The 19,402-nt window shown below is 38.1% G+C and overlaps 2 protein-coding genes across 4 annotated transcripts in view; one reads left to right on the top strand and one right to left on the bottom strand.

Moving 5' to 3' along the window:
* Positions 1 to 5,191: 5,191 nt before the first annotated feature.
* Positions 5,192 to 14,889, bottom strand: si:dkey-185m8.2 (trichohyalin). The gene is made up of 3 exons (XM_015602604.3): positions 14,713 to 14,889; positions 13,471 to 14,235; positions 5,192 to 11,454 (listed from the first exon to the last, which is right to left on the bottom strand). Exons 1-3 carry the CDS (start codon positions 14,723 to 14,725, stop codon positions 5,315 to 5,317), a joined length of 6,918 nt encoding a protein of 2,305 aa, XP_015458090.3. The 5' UTR covers positions 14,726 to 14,889; the 3' UTR covers positions 5,192 to 5,314.
* Positions 14,890 to 17,419: 2,530 nt separating this feature from the next.
* Positions 17,420 to 19,402, top strand: part of f13a1b (coagulation factor XIII, A1 polypeptide b) — an 89,931-nt gene continuing 87,948 nt past the window's right edge. For 2 of the 3 annotated variants that reach the window (XR_007440204.1, XR_007440205.1), the window contains exon 1: positions 17,420 to 17,578. The gene's annotated coding sequence lies outside the window, so the exon portion shown is untranslated. The remainder of the gene's footprint in view (positions 17,579 to 19,402) is intronic. The other variant, XM_007237831.4, reaches the window with a different exon arrangement.

Raw genomic sequence — 19,402 nt, 5'->3', positions numbered from 1 at the left:
ATTACTTCCTATGAAAAATGTGCTCTGTATGCAGCGTGGAATTCTGTATGCACTGTGGAAGCTGGGACGAGTCTCTTAAAACCTCTTGAATAATAATGTCATTACAGTAAATCAGACTTTCACTCGCTCGGTCAAGTGCCAAAGCCTGACATTAGAAAATCCATTATTCAAATGAGTTATTAGCCACTGATAGAAATAACCTATTAAATCCACTTTTAGCAGGAAGGTGGTGTTTTAAAAGGGGTGAAGCCAGCAAGCCAGAGTGTTGCAAGGCTTATGTTTCAGCAATAATCCAACAAGATTGCTTTTAGATGTATCACAAAGAAATATGCCTGCAGTCCGAAAGTTAAGTCCAGCATTGTGAAGCACAAGTTCATTCCACTAAAGCCCCCAAAAAGAGAAAATCAAAAGAGAAACTTGGTGGAAAATAAGACAAAGAGTTGTCAAGCAGGATTATCATCTATTTCCATGCCGTGTGATTTATGGTGGTGAAATGTACATCTTACGTCTAATCAAAAGTTGGCAATAATTTGCTGGTGTAATCAAAAGGCCTTTGTAAAGTTTGTAAGAGTGAAATTATCTTGCTTGTGCATGAGCATTAACGTAAAAGGCTAATTTACAATAAATGAACAGATACTAAATCAAAATAATAGTTAGCTTAATGGACAATTTAATGGACTAGGCTAATGCACTCAGGCATTGAAAGCAAATGTTCTATGAGATTGCATGTTACATTCATCTAAGTGATGTGTTTTCCCTAAATCTAACAATGTGGTCTTTGAAAAAGGAAGGAAAAATACTTATTTTACTGCATGAATGGTAAGTGGGGTTTTATTTATTTATTTTTTTTCTTTACAGACATCAGAATAGTCCCCCCTGCTGGGAGGTACAAACATCCTAGTGAAAAATAAATGGTACGGAGGAGCACTTCGCCGTGCTCGGGCAGTTTGAGTTGACAGCCTGCCTGGTGTAATGGTAAGGTAGAGGGATAACTGGCTTGCACGCGACAGCCATGGGCCACAATTACTGCTGATTACATATGAGCGCCTTCGCTTCTTGTTGTGCCTGTCAGTGTGGTCGCTGAAAGAGAATTCTATTTTCAAAGTCAGTTTCTGAGATTGAATGTGTCTCTCTTTCAAGCGAAACAGACCCCTGCATTCAAACTCATAATTTACCTGTCAGCACAACAGTAGATGCTCAGCACGAGCCCACTCCACCGCACCACTAATGGCAAGTCCTTTAAAAAAAATAATAATTCTAAAATCAAGAAATTCTGCTGCTAGTTTGCTCTGAATTATTTAACTAATTAAACATGATTTATGTCCTACTGATGTGCCCTACTCAGGTGTTTAACTTTGTGAATGATCATCAATAAATCTCATTTCAAAGAAGATTCTGAACAGCCTGAGCTCTTAAGGTGAAATCTAAACCTAATCAGGACAATTGTGCTAAAATTATTAATTCAGACACTGTTTTAACCTGTAAACAGATTCAGAACTCTGAGCTTGGCACACTGATAACTGTGCCGTGTTTTTTTGTTATAGTGGATAAGAAAATGTGAGGTGACTTGAGTCATACCTACAGACTGCATCAGTCAATCTAATTATTTCACTTTCAGTGATGGTTTTGCATGTTTTAGCTTGTCCAGAAATGCATGTGTAAAGTGTGTCCTTTAGGAAGGGGTAACTTAAAGCATGAATTACCCTTTCTAAAAGTAAAGAAGCTTAGCAACAAGAAATAAATATTATTTTTTAGTTTAAATTTAAACATCACTTTTTTTCTTTTTTTGTATGTGTATTTTATCAGAAAATGTAAAAGGTTCTACAGTTCACAGTTTTTTTTATATAAATACATTCTCAGCTATTCAGAATCTTGAACAATGCATCAGAAACAGCAGAATTATAGGATCCTCTGACAAGAAACTTAGTTCCTGCAATTTTTAACCCAATCTTCTCCCTCAACTTTGTGATTTATGTTGGAGTTAAACACAACATTGACACTTAAAAAGCTGTATGGGTTCAAATCTCTGTGGCCAGTTTAACAGACATGATCGTACACGCAAAATCTTTAGATTGACTTTAATCCCAGTTCTTATGTGGAACAGCAGGTGGAATTCTGTAATTGGAGACACATGAACGGCAGCTCAAAGTGCACCAGTTAGTGGAAGAGTGGACTGAAGCGGACAGGAACACTCAGGCTGCTGTAAATCCTTACCTGACAGAATCAATGTTAAAGGGACTTTGCAACTTAAGAAATGACAGTTCTGTGATTCCCAGTCTGTTTTGGTTTCTGGACCCTCGGAAAATGTCTTGACCAGTGTAATGCTTAAGTGTTAACTATGCTTACCTAACAATTCATTATGAACACTGTATTAATACTGTATATTGGCCATAATACTGGGTATTAAAACATGTATCTAAACATCCTCATTTCTTCATGAAATGGATATGACAAAATGTTGGAAACATTTCTTTGGTCTCATCTGGTCCATGTTGGCATGAATTCATCATGAAATGTAAAGACTGAAAGTTTCAGTTTGTCACATACATAGTCATACACAGTACAGTTCTAAGAGAATATAGTATATATAAAGCATAAATATAAGGCTAGAAAAGTTTACTAAATATTAAAAGCACTATATAGCTATGATGAATAGAAAAACTCTATATTCTTTATTTGTTTTATTGGCTTTTTCTACAGAGGGCTTTGCACTCACATATACACAGGAAAGGACTGACCACAGGGACTACTGCTAATTCCCAGTGGGCCACTCTGTGTGTGGGCTGCTGTAAGAGCTAAAGATAGAACCAAACTCTACACTAATATTCATATTCATGGTGGTGTATGTTAGTGGTGTCCCTCTGAAATGCTGATGATGAATCTTCTGTGCTGTATTTTGTGTTTGCCAATGTAGTACTTATGGAAAGTAAATGAATGCTTGTTATTACTGTTGTTGTATGAACAACACACATTCATGTATCATAAAGATACTTGTTTATTTATCAATAACCATATTTTTCAGGCTGCCTTTGAAAAAAAAGAAGTGTTTTACCAAGTTGAAACCAGAATGCCTTGTGTTTTGATGAATGGCTGTCAGAGTGCAAACAGGGAGAGGACGTGGTGGAGGCGGACGCAAATGCGAGTAATTTATTAAATAATAAATGAACAAACAAACTAAGAACAAACAAACAACTGAAACAAAACCGAAAACGAGGAACATAGAAAAAAAAAAAACAGGAAATACAGGGAACAACTTAACAGACGTAAAACGTACAAGAACCAACAAGGAGAATGGAAACACATGGACTATAAATACACACGGATAAGGACAGGAAACACCTGGGACTAGGGGGCGGAGCTACCAATGAACACAGGTGACAACAGTTAAGGTAAAGACACCAAGGAGCACTGAGGCAGAGCTGCAGACAGGAGCACATGGGGAAATCACAGGCAGGAGGAAAAGGTAAACAAAAACAGAAACCCCAGCAGAAAGGGGAAAAGACAGGGAAACTAAATAATGAGACAGTAATATATACTCAAACACGTGACCATATAGCTCAGTGTATGTAGCTGGTACAAACTGCTGCAGAGAAAAAACTTGAGCCAGCAGGTGTCGCCAAGCTGCAGCATTTCCTGTGTTTCTGTGATCAGGAATACATGGCTGTGCTGGTGATGTGAATTTAATAGAAGCACTGCATAAGTTTAGCCATTGAAAGATGATTCTGATTATATATATAATAAAATCAATAAAAAATGAGAGTATTGAAGTAATTTAATTTATTAAAAAAAGATTGGAATGAGAACATGAGAACACATCTCTGGAAACCAATGTTGCACCAGAACACAATGACAGATAAATAACAAATACAATAAAATACATGTTGTATGATGTTTTTACACAGTATGGTAGTTTCAAGTTCTGTAAAAGACCAGTTGTGTTTTTGTCTTGTTTTTTTTTTATAAGAATGATTATAAAAGAATTGTAAATAAAGCATTGTAAATGAATCATTTGGAATATGTGACAATTAAAATGTTTATTTATTTATTTATTTAAAGATAAATAAAATGCAGTACAGGAATAACTCTCTCTACCTATGGTAACAGATAAGGTGCAAGATCTCCCTCTTGTGGTAGGTTTGAGAATGATTTAATGATTTCAGACAAAACAGATCATGCTGTTTATACTATTTGAATTGGTAAAATGTAATCTTTAACATGTTCATTTATTTTGTTTAGAATGTTATTTTATTTACTATGTCTTTTATTTTTAATATTTGATTGTGTTTATAAAGGTGCTGACTATTATTATTATTATTATTATTATTATTACTATTACTATTATTATTATTATTGTTGTTGTTATAGGATGCACTAAAACGTAAATTAACGTAACCTGAATTACCATTATAGACAAATATAATATTAATTTATAGAATCTATACAAGTTCAGTGAATAAAATGCAGATACAACTGCATACTGTACTGTATATAGATCTGGATCTACACCTCAGCAGAGTAAACAAAAGACAACAGTAGCAAAGCAAAACTTTCTCACAACAAATGTGGAACCTATTCTTCTCTGGTTGAATAGAACAACAAATAACAAACCAGCAGAAGAAGAAACAGTCAGGTAGTGCTTAAGATTGTTCTTCTTTTTTTGCAGGATCAATGATTTACTGAACATTAATCATTAATCTACATTATTATATACTATAATATTATTAAAATACCTCCTGATTAATTGAAATTAAATAACCGTTCTTATATTCAGAGATTCTTCTTTTTGTCTAAATATTAGTGTACATAACTGTTTATATTGTAGAGACTCTCTCTGTAAATACATACACACACATCTTATGTTTTTATTTCTTAATGTGTTAACGGACTAATCAAAGCACTGCACTGCTAGTTGTACTGTGTATGACTATATAATAAACTTGATCTTGACTAATTGCATGATGTACTGGAAGAATACTGATCAAATTAAACACTGGTCTAATATTATTTATACATTTATTTAAGCAATTCATTATAAACCAATATAATTCTCAGTTCAGTTTTTTATCTTGCAACCATAATGATTATTTCTTATCATATTAATGTACCCAAGAAAAAAAGGATTAAAATTATTAAAACTTTATTCCTATAACTTAACGTAACTTTATCTCAGCACATAAAGAAACAGAGAAGCTTAATACTTATTGATTTATTTATTTACATTCATGTGTAAAGATCAAACAAAACCATCTCACAATTAATTTGATTAGTTGACTAGAAAACAACAACAACAAAAACTTCTCATTTGTATTCTGAGTTATTCTGCTTGATAATAATGGCTCTGGTTTCTTGACACCATTTTGGAAATCTTCTCCAGCAGTTCCAGCACATTGGCTTCCCTGCGTCTGTTGTCCAGTACGTGGTATCGACCTCCACATTTCTTCACGAGCCATTCTAAATCCCCGTTCCTCTTTATGTGCTGCTGACCACTTTCTCCAAGAGCTTCTCCCCAGGTGAAGAGAACAATAGCATGCTTCCACGAAGCCTCCCCCAGTGTGGTCATGGTGTGCTCCACTGCTCTCCTGTACTGTCCTGTAAACGTTAAATAGGCCGGCAGGATGAGGATGAAGGCATGAGGGCCAGGTCTACACAGAGATACACTGTCCATGAGTTCCTGATTAGACGCCATGTTCAGATTTTTCGTTGGTCTCCATTTTATCCCGTGGGGCTCCACGACCATGAGGTTCTTGCCAGATACCCTTCCTGTCCAGGGCCTACCCATCTCATCATCTTGCCCCAGAATAATCTGTCTGGCTGAGTGGCGAGATGACCACGTCTCTCCCAGTAGCACCAGCTTGAGCTCCTGAGAGTCAGACTGTAAACCTTGAGTCACTCGGTTGTCAGAACTGGCTGGCTCAAAGAATTCTTCATCATCTTCTTCTCCTCCAGACTCTTCTTCCCACCAGTTAATTCCATTACTTTCCTCCTTTGCCGTGAGCTCCAGTGCTGCTTTGCTTTTATTTTGCATTCTCAGCGGTATATCATTAAATTCCCCATTTGTTGATTCTGACAATGAAGCCATTTCCAGGTTCTGATCTTCTCCTCCATCATTAATGCTGGTCTTACCATTTTCTCTAAACTCTCTTTCACAGAATCTTCCATCTACTCCAACTTCCTGATACATGTCTTGTCCATTCTTCACTCCTGCTTGTTTTCCATTAGATACAGATGTTTGGAATGGTTGGAACTTAGCGTTGGGATTGCTGTTGATCATTTCAAGCTCCATATTGTACAGATACTTTTCCCACTTTTGCAGTTCTTCTGTTTTCACCTTCACCATTTGCTTCTCATTGAGTAGTTTCTGCTTTGCATTCTCTAGTTCATTTTTGCCATTGGCTAAATCTTTCTTTTGAGTTTCTAGAATTTCTTTGGACTCATTCAACTCTTGTTCTCTGTTCTTGAACTCATTCTCTCTTGACTTTAGATTGAGTTCATAGGTCTCCACGTTGTTCTCCTTGATAGCCAGTTGTTTATATCTGTTGTTCAGTTCTTGATCCCTTTCTGTTACATTCTGCTCTCTGTTGACAAGTTCTTCTTCAATTCGAGCTAACTCAAGTCGTTCTGTTTTTAAAGAAGACTCTATTTCTTCTACTTGTTCTTGTTTATTCCCGAGATTGCAAAGTGAAGCATCAAACTGTTGGTTATTTTGTACTTCTGCTTCTCTGATCTGCGCAATTTCCTCTCTATCCTCCAAACACATTTCAGCACATTTCAGATTTTCTTCCCTTTTTTGAAGCTCATCCTCTTTGGTTGCCAGTTCTTGCTCTCTTATCTCCAAGGCCTGTTTGACTCTTTCTAATTCCCTTTCCAGTTCATCAGTCTGGCTGCATTGTATGGTTAAGAGCTGTTGATCAGGGTGTGCTGCAATCTGCTGATGTGTCTGCTGTTGCTCTGGAACGTTGAATGCACCATCATGTTCTCTCTGTAAAATTTCCTGCTCTTTGTTCTCCAGTTCGTTCAGTCTTTGCGTTAAGTCATTTTCCCTAGTAGTTAGTTCTGCTTGCCATTTCTCATTCTGTTGTTTGCTTTGCTCGAGTTCCTGCAGACATTTTGACATTTCTTGCGCCTTGACCTCACATATCTTCTCTGAATCAATTAGTTGTTGTCCTCTTTGACATAATTCGACTTCTCTGGATTCTAGATTCTCTTTGTGGTTCTCCATCTCCTTCTCTAGTTTAATTTGCTTTGCTGTGAGCTCTTCCTCCATGTTCTTGACTTCTTTTTCTCTGTCTTCTAGCTCCTGCTGGATTATTTCTATGTTCTTTTCCTTCTTGTCAAAGAAATTCATCTGTGCTTTCTCCTTGCTTTCAAGTATCTTCTTTGCAGCCTCATACTCTTCACATGTTCTTTTAATTTCTTGCTCCTTTAAGTTTAAATTTTCCTCTCTTATCTCCAAGGCCTGTTTGACTCTTTCTAATTCCCCTTCCAGTTCATCAGTCTGGCTGCATTGTATGGTTAAGAGCTGTTGATCAGGATGTGCTGCAATCTGCTGATGTGTCTGCTGTTGCTCTGGAACGTTGAATGCACCATCATGTTCTCTCTGTAAAATTTCCTGCTCTTTGTTCTCCAGTTCGTTCAGTCTTTGCGTTAAGTCATTTTCCCTAGTAGTTAGTTCTGCTTGCCATTTCTCATTCTGTTGTTTGCTTTGCTCGAGTTCCTGCAGACATTTTGACAGTTCTTGCGCCTTGACCTCACATATCTTCTCTGAATCAATTAGTTGTTGTCCTCTTTGACATAATTCCACTTCTCTAGATTCTAGATTCTCTCTGTGGTTCTCGATCTCCTTCTCTAGTTTAATTTGCTTTGCTGTGAGCTCTTCCTCCATGTTCTTGACTTCTTTTTCTCTGTCTTCTAGCTCCTGCTGGATTATTTCTATGTTCTTTTCCTTCTTGTCAAAGAAATTCATCTGTGCTTTCTCTTTGCTTTCCAGTATTTTCTTTGCAGCCTCGTACTCTTCACATGTTCTTTTAATTTCTTGTTCCTTTAAGTCAAGATTTTTCTCTCTTTCAGCCAGTTCTTGCTTTCTTTTCTCAAGCTCCTCTTTAGTATTCATCAATTCTTGATCTTTTATTGCTAAATTTCTTTCAGTTGCCTCCAATTCATTTTTCCATTTCTGAGATGCCTCTTGATTTTTCTCCATTAGCTCTTGAATTCTGAGTCCAAGGTCATGCTCTCTCTGTAGCAACTCCTGCTCTTTCTTATGAAATTCATTTACTCTTTGCATCAGTTTGTTTTCCTTGTTGGTAAGTTCCGCCTGCTCTCTCTCATAATCTTGTTTGGTTTTCTCCAGTTCCTCCAATCCTTCAGCGAGTTCTCGCAATTTATTTACACACCCTTGCTCTGAATCAATTAACTGCTGCTGTCTTTTCCTTAATCCTTGTTCTCTGGTCTCTAGATTCTCTCTGTGGTTCTCTAATGCTTTTCTTTCTTCCTTCAGATTAAGTTGTTGTTCTGAAAGCTCCTCTTCTGTTTTCTTCAGTTCTTTTTCTTTCTCTTCTAGTTGATGCCTGATATTTTCTAATTCCTTTTCCTGCTTTTCGGACCAATCATTTTGGGACTTCTGCTTGCTTTCCAGCATCTTCTCTACTTTGTCAATTTCTTCATATTTCTTCTTCATTTCTTTCTCTAATTTTTCCTCAGCATCTCTACATTCTTCTTCTTTTGTCTTTAGCTCATTTTCTCTTCTCTCCAGGTCTTCTCTGTAACGCTGGTTATTTTCACACTGATCTTCGACTTTTGTCTCCTTGTCTCTAATTTCCTGTTCCTTTTTATCCAGTCCTTGCTTTTCATCTTTCAGCTCTTGTTCTCTGAAGCTGATTTCTTCCTCTTTTTTCTTCAGGTTCTTTTTGGTTCTTTCAAGCTCTTGTGTGTTTTGTCTTAAAACGTGCTCTCTTTCGCTCAGCTCCAGCTCTTTGTTGTGCAGTGCCCGTTCCCTCTCTGCTTCCTTAACGTCCATTTCTGATATCTTTTCCAACAGTCTCTCCTCGTAGTATTTTTTCATCTCTTCAATATTGTTCTCCAGTTCTTTGCTTTTTTCCACCATGGCCTCCAGGTCTATTTGTTGTGTGTGATTTGTCTGTTTCAACAGACAGATTTCCTTTTCTTTCTCCTCAATGTGCTCTTGGGACAGGTTATCTTTGATTTTCCCCATTTCTTCATACTGGTTAAATATGTCTTTAATCTCTTTCTCCCTCTTCTGGTTTTCAGCTCTCAGAGCCTGTAGCTCTCTGTGATAATCTTCACACTTTAAAACAAGCCCTTCTTTATCATGCAACAGCCCTTCAGTTTGATTTTGTAGGCTTTCTTCACGGATTTTGCTCTCCCTTAGATGTTTTTTAAGGTCTTCATTGTGAGCATCAATGTCTTTTTTCTGTTGCTGAAGCTGGTTAATCACATTTTCCTTCACCTCTAAAATCTGCCTTGTGGCATCTTCCTTCTTTCTCATGTTCTCATCATACCGATTCTTCATTATCTCAATTTCTTCTTTTAGGATCACGTTCTCTCTTTTCAGGAACTCCTCCATCTCTCTGTATTCATCCTCTAAAAGTTTGATTCTAGAGGTGAATTCTGTAACTTTAGCTTGACTCTCGTTTTTCAGAGTTTCCACCGCTTTCTGCTTAGCATCAATGGTTTGCTTCAGCTGGTCAATTTCCTGCTCTTTCTCCATGCAACTATTTGTTAAATCCTTCATTTCTTTATCCTTTTCTTGTAGTTTTGCTTGAGTCTCCAGACTTCTAGTCATATCCTGCTCTTTTTGCTGCTGCTGAATTGAAATAATTTCGGCATCTTTACCGAGAAGCTTGTCAACAAGTTCATCGTATTGTACCACTGTGTTTTCATGCATTTGTCTTTCAGCTTCTGATGTTTTTACTTGCTCTTGAAAAGCAACCTGTAGTTCTTCTAACTCTTTAGTCATAAGCTCTACCATTTCTCTTAGTTTATTTTTCTCCTTTTCTCTCTTTTCATTCATTTCCCTCCATCTTTCCTCTTGGTCCTTTACTGTCCTGTCAGCTTCCAGCTTAGTCTCTTCCACCTCTTTTTGTTTTATTTCAAGCTTCTTCTCCAAATCATTTTTCTCTGCCAGTATTTGCTCTGAATTGTGCTTTACTTGAGAGATCTCGTCTTCGTACTTCAGTTTTGACTCTTGAGTTCTTCTCTCCAGCTCATCTTTATCCTTTTCTTTCTGATCCAGTTCCTCTTTCAGCAAATTGACCTCGTTTTCAATATTTTTATTTCTTTTTGTCAGTTCTTCCTCTTTCTCTTTTCTTTCCTGATCTTTTAACATGCTCACACGTTCCAACTCAAGTACTTTAACCTGTAACTCATCCACTTTTTCTTTCAATTCCTCGCTCTCTCTGTCTTTTTCCTCTACTGTCCTAACCAGCTCGTCTTTCTCTTTGTAACCCTGAGTGAGAGCAGCTCTGACTCTGCTGTTTTCCAGACTTAGCTCCTGAATCTCTTTTTCCTTTTCTTCTGTTAGCCAAGCCATTCTTTCCTCTAGTTCACCCAAGATGCTCTTCCTGTCATCTTCTCCTCTATCCATTGCTTCCTCCCTCTCTGTGCTTGTCTTTCCTGGTGATTTTGTCTTGTCCTTCTTCCTGTCAAAGAACCACCTGATGCTCTTCACCTCCCTCTCCCTCATCCTCTTCAGCTCTGTCTCTTGACGTTGAAGCTTCTCGTTGGCTTCCTTTAGCTTCTGGTTGAATCTCTCATTCTTTTGTTTTCCAAGATCCTGGATCTCCTGCACGAGTGGCGAGAAAGCCTCGCATCGATTTTCTGCAACCATTTTCTCAATCTTCTCTAAAAGCCCTGTTACCTGAGTCATGGAGCCGGGACCTTCTAAACAGGTGCTGCTAATGACGTGGTATCGGTTCCCACACTTCTCCATCAACCAGTGCAGATCTCTGCCGCCTCCTTGGATGTGTTGGTCAATAGTGACCCCTTCTCTCAGCTGGTCGCCCCTGGTGAAAAGCAGTATGGTGTGTCTCCAAACTCCTTCACCGAGTAACTCCAGGTGCTCCTTCACTGCTGCAGCTCGGACCAGGGCATCCACCCTCAGGGTCAGCAGAAGAGCGTGAGGACCGGGAGGACACAATGTCACACTGGCACAGATCTCTCGCTTTACTCTTTCAGGGGTAGTTGAATCAGGACCACCCTCCCAGCCAGGTGCATCCACCACTGTGACCAGTCTTCCAGAAACTTCTGCCTGCTGCCTTGAACATTCCTCTGTGGCCTGTCCTGTTTGAAAATATGTCGCACTTCTGAGGATGGCATTCCCAGCAGAGCTTTTCCCTGTCTCTCGTTCTCCCAGGAGGATAAGTCGCAGCTCTGGGAGACGACGTGAGCCTCTGGAGAACAAACTCCTGTCATCCAGATCTTCAGTTTGTAGAGCATCAACTGCATAGAAGAAAGAAAAGTATGAGATACAACATATTTGTTGGATTTCTATAAGGTGCACCGGATTGTAAGGCACACTATCAATGAATGTCTATTTTCTGGTCTATTTTCATAGATAAGGCATACCAGATTTAAGCAACAATAAAAAGGAACAGTGGTACCACCATGTTTCACTTCTATAGATTTACAGTATTTAAGCGCAGTTGGCAGCAGCACTAGCTGGGGTTAGCAGTGCTGGAGAAACTTCACTGAAACTCCTGTATAACACTGCCCTTCAGCAGAGTGGCTTTACTGCTCCTTACAACCTAACTGGTAGAATTCATACATAAGGTGCACCGAATTATAAAATGTAAGTTTTCACAGCATTATTAGTATATAATTATTTTACGGTATTGTTTTGCGTAATTAAAAAAAAATTGGAAAATGTTAAAATGACTGCAGTAATGACTTTTAAATCAATCTAATTTAACAGCTTATTACTGTGCTAATAAGTACACTATTCTGATTTTAACTGTAGTAAACAGTTTGTTAACTAATTGCTACCAGCAAGCGAAGTGAATTACTCAATTGTGAGTAAGGTCTGGTAGTGGGTTCTACATAGATGGGACAATTCTTTTCTGAAGTGCAAGCATTAAACATTCTTGATCCACAGTGCCATTTTTGCACTTAAAACAGCGCACTGGGACTACCCAAAGATTATACAGTATATCAGCAACTCTTATGGATGTCAGTGAGATTCCAGGAGAGCTCAATCACGGGCCATATATGGGTTATACACTTTTCTAGGTCTTATATAAAGCAAACAATAAGTGCAAACTACAACCAGTCATATTAAGCCTAGGGTTTGTGTTTTTTTCTCCTAAATATCTTGTAATTTAACTATTCATAACAATAACCAGTCATATTAAGACTATGCTTGAAGTGCAAACAGAGACAGAACATGTTTTTAAATACAGTACAGAGCTAAGGGATTAGTACACCTGCCTATGAAACAGTCACGTGTAGGATTTATTTACAGTATTTACATATGGTTTGTGTCTTGTTGTTCACTCTGTTGCCGTTTATTGTTTCCACTGGAGCCAAAATGCAGCCAGATATACAACTTAAAAGTAGCAGAAGCATCTTCTATGCCAGGAGTAAGTTATTTAATTAGAATTCAGTATGGTCCAGTTCTCGTTTTTCCGCCCGTTTTCGGGATCCCTATCTCCTTATAAAGGCGTTTTTTCACGACCGCGACCCTGACAACACGGGTTCGATCCAGCGTGAGGAGCGGTGTGTTTATTTATTTATTTTTTCCTTACCGCGTCTGCACAGATCTGATTGACTGAAGAGAGCGTTTGGTGATCTTCCACTACACGTGATACAATTAAAGCGTGTATACAATTAAATCCTTCTCAGTAGGTTTGGGTCCGCATTAGACAACGTTTGGGTCCGGACCCGGACCGCGGTCCGCCCATTACTGACCTCTGCTCTATACAAATACCCGAATTTTCCTCTTCTGCTGCTGCTCTCTGCTCAGTATTATTTATATTATTTATATTTATTTTATAGTGAAAAGTAGCTCACTCCTCAGCTACCCGCTGTATCGCTACTGGGTTGCCAGATCCCTCTTAAAAAGTCCACACTAAATTATTTTTTTGGTGCCACGAGATCTGGTCCAACTAGGTCCAAGTAAAAACTGAAAATGCCACTTGAGAATGGAAAAATATATAATTTTTTAGCAGAAGAGGTCAAATTTATCTACTAGAGGAAGAGTGTGGTGATTTTGTTTCTTGGTTTTGTAAAAAACTCAGCCAATGTAACTCATAATGAATTAGTTTGTGGTAATAAGCAGCCAATTACAGGTTCATGTTGTGTACTAGAACTCGAGCTCTGCAACCTAGTTACCCATCCTTACTAAAGGCTCTGAATCTGAATGGGGACCTCCAAGACTAAACTTGAACACCATTGTTCCATTGGCAGCACTGCTCTAAATAACCCTTTCAGACAGAACCAGAAGATTTCAAAAGTACTCACCTGTTAGCACAGCTTTCATAACCCCTCTTTGCGTTTGAGTCTCCATAAGCCTTTGCTTCTTTCTTCTCTCCCTTGCTCTCCTTTTCCCTTCCACCTCCAGTGTCAGCAGTAAAGGATCTGAGTCGTAATGTCTTCCCCCTGTCTCCTTCATCATCTCCCCCAACTTCTTCATCAGTCCCTTCACCTGAGTTCCATCGTCGCTGCGACGTTTGTTCTCTAGGACGTGAAACCGATTTCCACACCTCTGCAGAAGCCTCTGGAAGGACTTTCCTCCATTTTGAATTCTCTGCTCTATTGGAATTGAGCCTAGTTCATCCCCTCGCGTGAACAGAACCATGGTGTGACTCCAGGCTGTCTTTCCCAAAAGCTCCAGGTGCTCCTCGATCTGCCGATAATAGTCTTCAGTCACCGAAGCGCAGGACCGAACCACAACAAGCAGAGCATGAGGTCCAGGTGGGCAGAGTGACACACTTCTCATAGTCTCTCTTTGCACCCAGGCTGGAGTGCCGTTACTGGAGTAGTACCATTCCCATCCTGGGGTGTCCACTACTGTAACACGGTGGCCTGCAGTGTCTGCTCGTCTTTTTACACACTCTTCTGTTGGCTTGCCCGTCTCAAACGCTCCAGATAGCCCGAGAATGGTGTTTCCTGCAGAACTCTTCCCTGTGCCTTTGCGGCCTAGCAAAACCAGTCTGAGTTCGGGGGGAGGAGGGTTCCCATGAGGAGTGTTCTCTGCTGTGTTTGCAGCAACATGCTGCCTGGCTTCTACAAGAAATAGTGAAAGTGTTTGAGTACGTTTCCTTTTTGTAATTGCATTAAACAGTGTTATACTGTTACATCTAGCCACATTCTTAAAGGATATATAAAGGATATATATATATATATATATATATATATATATATATATATATATATATATATATATATATATATATATATATATGCCAAAGTTCCTGTAATGATCATCCTACTCAAATACTGTACATACACACTCAAATACATTGCCTGCTAACTGAAGGTAAATTATATAGTATTTTTGACTTTACTTTACAGGAGCTTCAAGGACTGAAGTTGTGCACCTATGAGATGTATGCTATAATGAGATCTTTTCTACATAGACTGTACACATATATCTTATATAGAGAGTGTGCAAAGTGTGGCCTACACTTCCTACACCACCTGCTCTGAGCTCATCTTGCATCACAATCATACATATCTTACAAACATTTAGTGGATTCTTACTTTGTGTCTCCATCACTCCGCTGGAACCTCCGCTGTATCTTCTGCTCCTCTTTCGGCCTGAGCGGCTTGGTTTCAATTATATCTTCTCTATCCTCATCATTTTACTCTCCAGTGGCTCGCGAGTACCCGTCAGTCACTTCCTACTGCCGTGCGGAACAGCCAAGCAGAACGCAGAGTGCGAAACCTGGTCACATGACTAACCTGTGGTTTCTTTCTACGCTTCAACACAGGAAAAGGCATGTATGGGTGCTGTCTGCCGACATGGGGCAGAGCGGAAATAAAGAGAACAATGTGGTTTGATGCTGCTGCATTAAGAGGTGCTAAAGTCTACTGAACTTTATCATTGATATAATGGTCACTCAATACGTTTATTGAATTTTTTAGTTCCAGTTTATAGTTTCAATAATATAATGCTTTCCCAAAAGCAGTTTCTGACACATAAATAATTCTTCATTATAATGTATTAAAACACAAGTACAGGGTTAGTTGTACAGGGACTAGTTTTGATTGTATTGAGGGGGTTTTGGTTGTTGAATGTGTCTTGGAAAGATAGATGTGTTTAAACTGATACAACATGAGGCTCAAATGCATCTCAGACCATTTTGAAGTGGTTTAAGTAAACAGGTGTAAACAAGGTCATTCTTTCCTAAGTTCGATTTAAAGTATTGCTATTTAGAAGACCTGTACTGTAGTTTCACAATCTGTGCATTTTGGATTATGCATACAAATGGCATATTTCACTAATTTATGAGAAAAGTGTGTGCTCAAAACATCCTATTTGAGCAGTTAGATGAGTGGGCCAAAAAACCCCGAAATCTCCTGCAGACCACTGTCACATTTCAGTTTATGATGACTTTTTTAGCAGTAGTGTCACATGAATGAATGTTTTTGCAGTGCCTGCGGATGTTTAATGAAAAGACTATTCATAAGATGTGTGCATAGAGCCTCCTCTCAGTCCCTTTAATCCAGACCTAATATACTGCCACTGGCCACATTGGGGGCTTTACATGTTCTGGCATTTGATGGCTGTCAGTGGCTAAGGGTGGGCAGGGTGGTGTGCTGAGCATACTCGTGACTCAACCTTTCCTGGGTATCAAACCTGGTCTGAACAACTGGGTTTTGTTTCTCGGAGTAATGAGCAGAGCAAGGTGTTTCCATATTGGCTGCTTATAGCGATGGCGCATGTAAAAATTCTGGGCAACTTTAGGTTTCTTGCATTTTTGTCACTATTTGTACTTATACGTTTTGAAAGCATGATTTTGCTGAAGATAAAATAATATTAGAATTTTTATTATATATGTTTGTATTGTAAAGCATGTTTTATACTCCAAAAATTCTCAAATTCTCCTTAAGACTTTTTTTATCATGTGTGCATTTTCACTTTTCTAACACTTGACTGTCCAGACAGAAAAGAGGGATGTGGTACATTCCTCACTTAGCTCTTTATTTGGTCACACACCACCTTCCCTGAGTTTCTTGTCTCATTTAAAAGACACACACAGACACAAACACCGACAGAAAAAGTTACATACTTGCTTGCAATTTGGTGTGTATGTTGTGTGTATGTGGTGTGTTTCTTTGAAACAAGTACCCTGTACTTATGATTTTTTTCTACTTGATGTGTCAGCGAATATGTTTTTATGACTTAAATTTTGTCTTTACTTATTCATACTTATCTATTTTACATACTTGCAAAAATCAACCTCTTGAAACCCTGCGTCCTCATATGAGGACGTTACATTTCTTCTTCTCTGCACTACAATACTTATTTTTTATATGGAGACAATACCTGTACCTTCTAGTGGTCACATGGCAACATTACACTCAATTGAATGAAAACAAGAGGGTGGGAATCCCATTCAAAAGTTTCAACAGCCAATCCAGACAGACAGAAAAATGGGTGGGGTAAAAAATTCTCATTTAATTTAATGTTTGAAACCTTCAAAAGCTTCATATGGTATGCATTTGTTTTTATTAAACAAACTACTGTCCCTGTATGAAAATATTGTTTTTTTTTTTCAAAAAATACTTCCTGTACAAAGACAAAGTTTAGTTTCTATACTTATTAGCGTCCGACTAATCCCCAAAAATGCACATCAAGCAAAAGTCCAGGCCTCAGTAGATTAAGCCTAGTCATGGACTTTAAGTTTCACCTTTTGCACAAATGCATGCACACACAGCTTGACTACTTCCTGTATTGCCAATAGAATAGGACTTTCTGGAGCAGAATCACAATAACCTATTTCCAGCATGTCCAATGCCAGGCATGGACAAGGGGAATACAGCCCCCAGTATTGAGCTGTATAGCAGTGGAACCACATTCTCTGAAATATTTTTTGGATGAGCTGGGGATCGGGGTATAAAGTCAATGAATGCAATCAAATCCTCTTTGCAATACTTTAAAATCTCCAACAAAAGTAGGATCAGCTGTTTGTAATATCCTTTGTTTCAGAAGAAACAATGAATAAGCAGGTGTCCCAATACTTTTGCCCATATAGTGTACATGCTTGCAATTTGGTGTGTGTGTGTGTGTGTGTGTGTGTGTGTGAATAAGACAACTGAGTCCCTTACATTAAAACACACACACACACACACACACACACACACACACACATAAAAGTGGTCAAACAGAAAAACACATTCATCAGCTTTTTTTTTTAGTAACCTCCACATCTGTGCAACACCCAGCCCAGAGGCTGCGCGGTCTCAGTGCCATTCTTTACACACACACACACACACTGTGGTGGGCTGCTTCTGCTCTGTATATAAATGGCAGTAGTGGGGGAATGATTGTGGCAGCCTCGGGAGCCTGAAGTGTGTGAGACTCTCCAAGTTCCTCCAGCCTCTCACTCAGTAAACACTCCAGGTTAGTAAACCAGCAGCAGCAGATACACACTGTTTTCCATTTCCTTTAACTGAATACATATTTATGAATGATGGTGTTTTGCATGTGACTTTATATAATATAATGCTGGTGAAATATAAAGTCATGTATAGTACATAAATTGTTAGTCTGGCATCCTATATTAGACTGAACTATTCTAAACTACATTAAAAGTAATACAAATGACATTGTGTTTTTGGAATGGTAAAAATTAGAAAGTGTAGTTCAGTTTTGTGTATCCATACCCCAGATGTGCAGTCAAAATAAGGTGAACTAACAACTGGAGAGGGTAATAATAAGTTTAGAACTTGTAAACATGCATTAATAAGAATTAGCATGATATTATTCTTACAGTCACTATTTAGAATAATCTTTTTCTATGCAAGTTTAGCGTTACTTTTACTTTAAATTTTACTTTTAGCTGTACTGATATATATATATATATATATATATATATATATATATATATATATATATATATATATATATAGAGAGAGAGAGAGAGAGAGAGAGAGAGAGAGAGAGAGAGAGAGAGAGAAAGAAAGAATGAAAAATTTGGAGGCCCTTTGCTTTCTTAACTGAGGCATCCTGTTATTTTATCTTTTAAACAAGAGCTGCTCCAATCAGCCAATCTAAAGTGTCCATCTGTTAACATCCCTGTACTGAAAATGTTCTAATCTACAAATATCTTTTATATCTCTTACACACTGCTTTATAGTCCAGTTACAGTCTTAATGCATGCCAGGGAAACTGATAATAAATGTGCAGATGTTCTAATCATTTCACACAAAGACAATTAATTGATTATTTTTCAGTGTTGTCAAAATTACTCTTAAATTAATCTGTAATACAACTAAAATACAACTAATGTTTTCATGGGGTGAATATTTTAGTGTACTAAGTTACTCTGATATGTCTGATGTTTATTGGACTATTCTGGGCTAAAACACTATTTATAAATTCAGTTTACAGGTCTATGGGGTGTAGAGGCAGATACAGATATCAATGCATTGTTTTTGTGACATCACAAAAATATCTTTCCCAAAATTAGCTAAGCTCAATGTTTTTTTTTTTTTTTTTGCATTAAATGATAGAAGACATATTGCATCAAACGTAACAATATCCAAAAGTGAGAAACTTTTTAAAGCTACATTTGTCACATGTTAAAGTTATGTTTTGCTATGCAAGCTAGTTATAAAAACAAGTTCTCCTTTTTCATTTACCAATCTAACCTTCCTGGAAATTACATTGCACATCACAGATATGGCCAAATGTTGGCCAAATGTCATCCACAATGAGGACCTTTGCCCCAAAGCAGTGCTGATTTGTTAATGTACCATGCTTATTAAGATGATTTAGATTATCCAAATCCAACACAAAGAAACATGTATAGAAGATATTTTCTTTTGAAATATTTTATGCACATTTCTGTAAAGCATACTGCCCCTATATTTCCAGATGTTCGTGTGCGCCCCTTTTAATGAATGCATTTTGGTACTTTGAGCCTAAAACAGACCTGTAACTGCACACTCACAGCTTTTCTGGTCCCTGTAGAGAAGTATTGCCAAAAGAATAGGACTTTTTGGACCAGATAGCATAAACATTAACCTATTGGCACTGTGTCTAATGACAGGTGTGGACTAGAAAGGTGTAAATGAGGGTATTTAATAATAGATACAATTTTTAATACCCTTAAAGAGCAGGTGTCCCAACACTTTTGCCTATAAAGTGTATTAATACAGTGATAGTAGATGTTCTGAGGCAGTAACTGTAAGTAGCAGTACGTGCATTACTCTAAAAAGTCCT

Source organism: Astyanax mexicanus, chromosome 8 (assembly GCF_023375975.1).
Source record: "Astyanax mexicanus isolate ESR-SI-001 chromosome 8, AstMex3_surface, whole genome shotgun sequence".
NCBI lineage: Eukaryota > Metazoa > Chordata > Actinopteri > Characiformes > Acestrorhamphidae > Astyanax > Astyanax mexicanus.
Note: the sequence above shows the minus strand (reverse complement) of the source record. Positions and strands in the feature narration are given on the sequence as shown.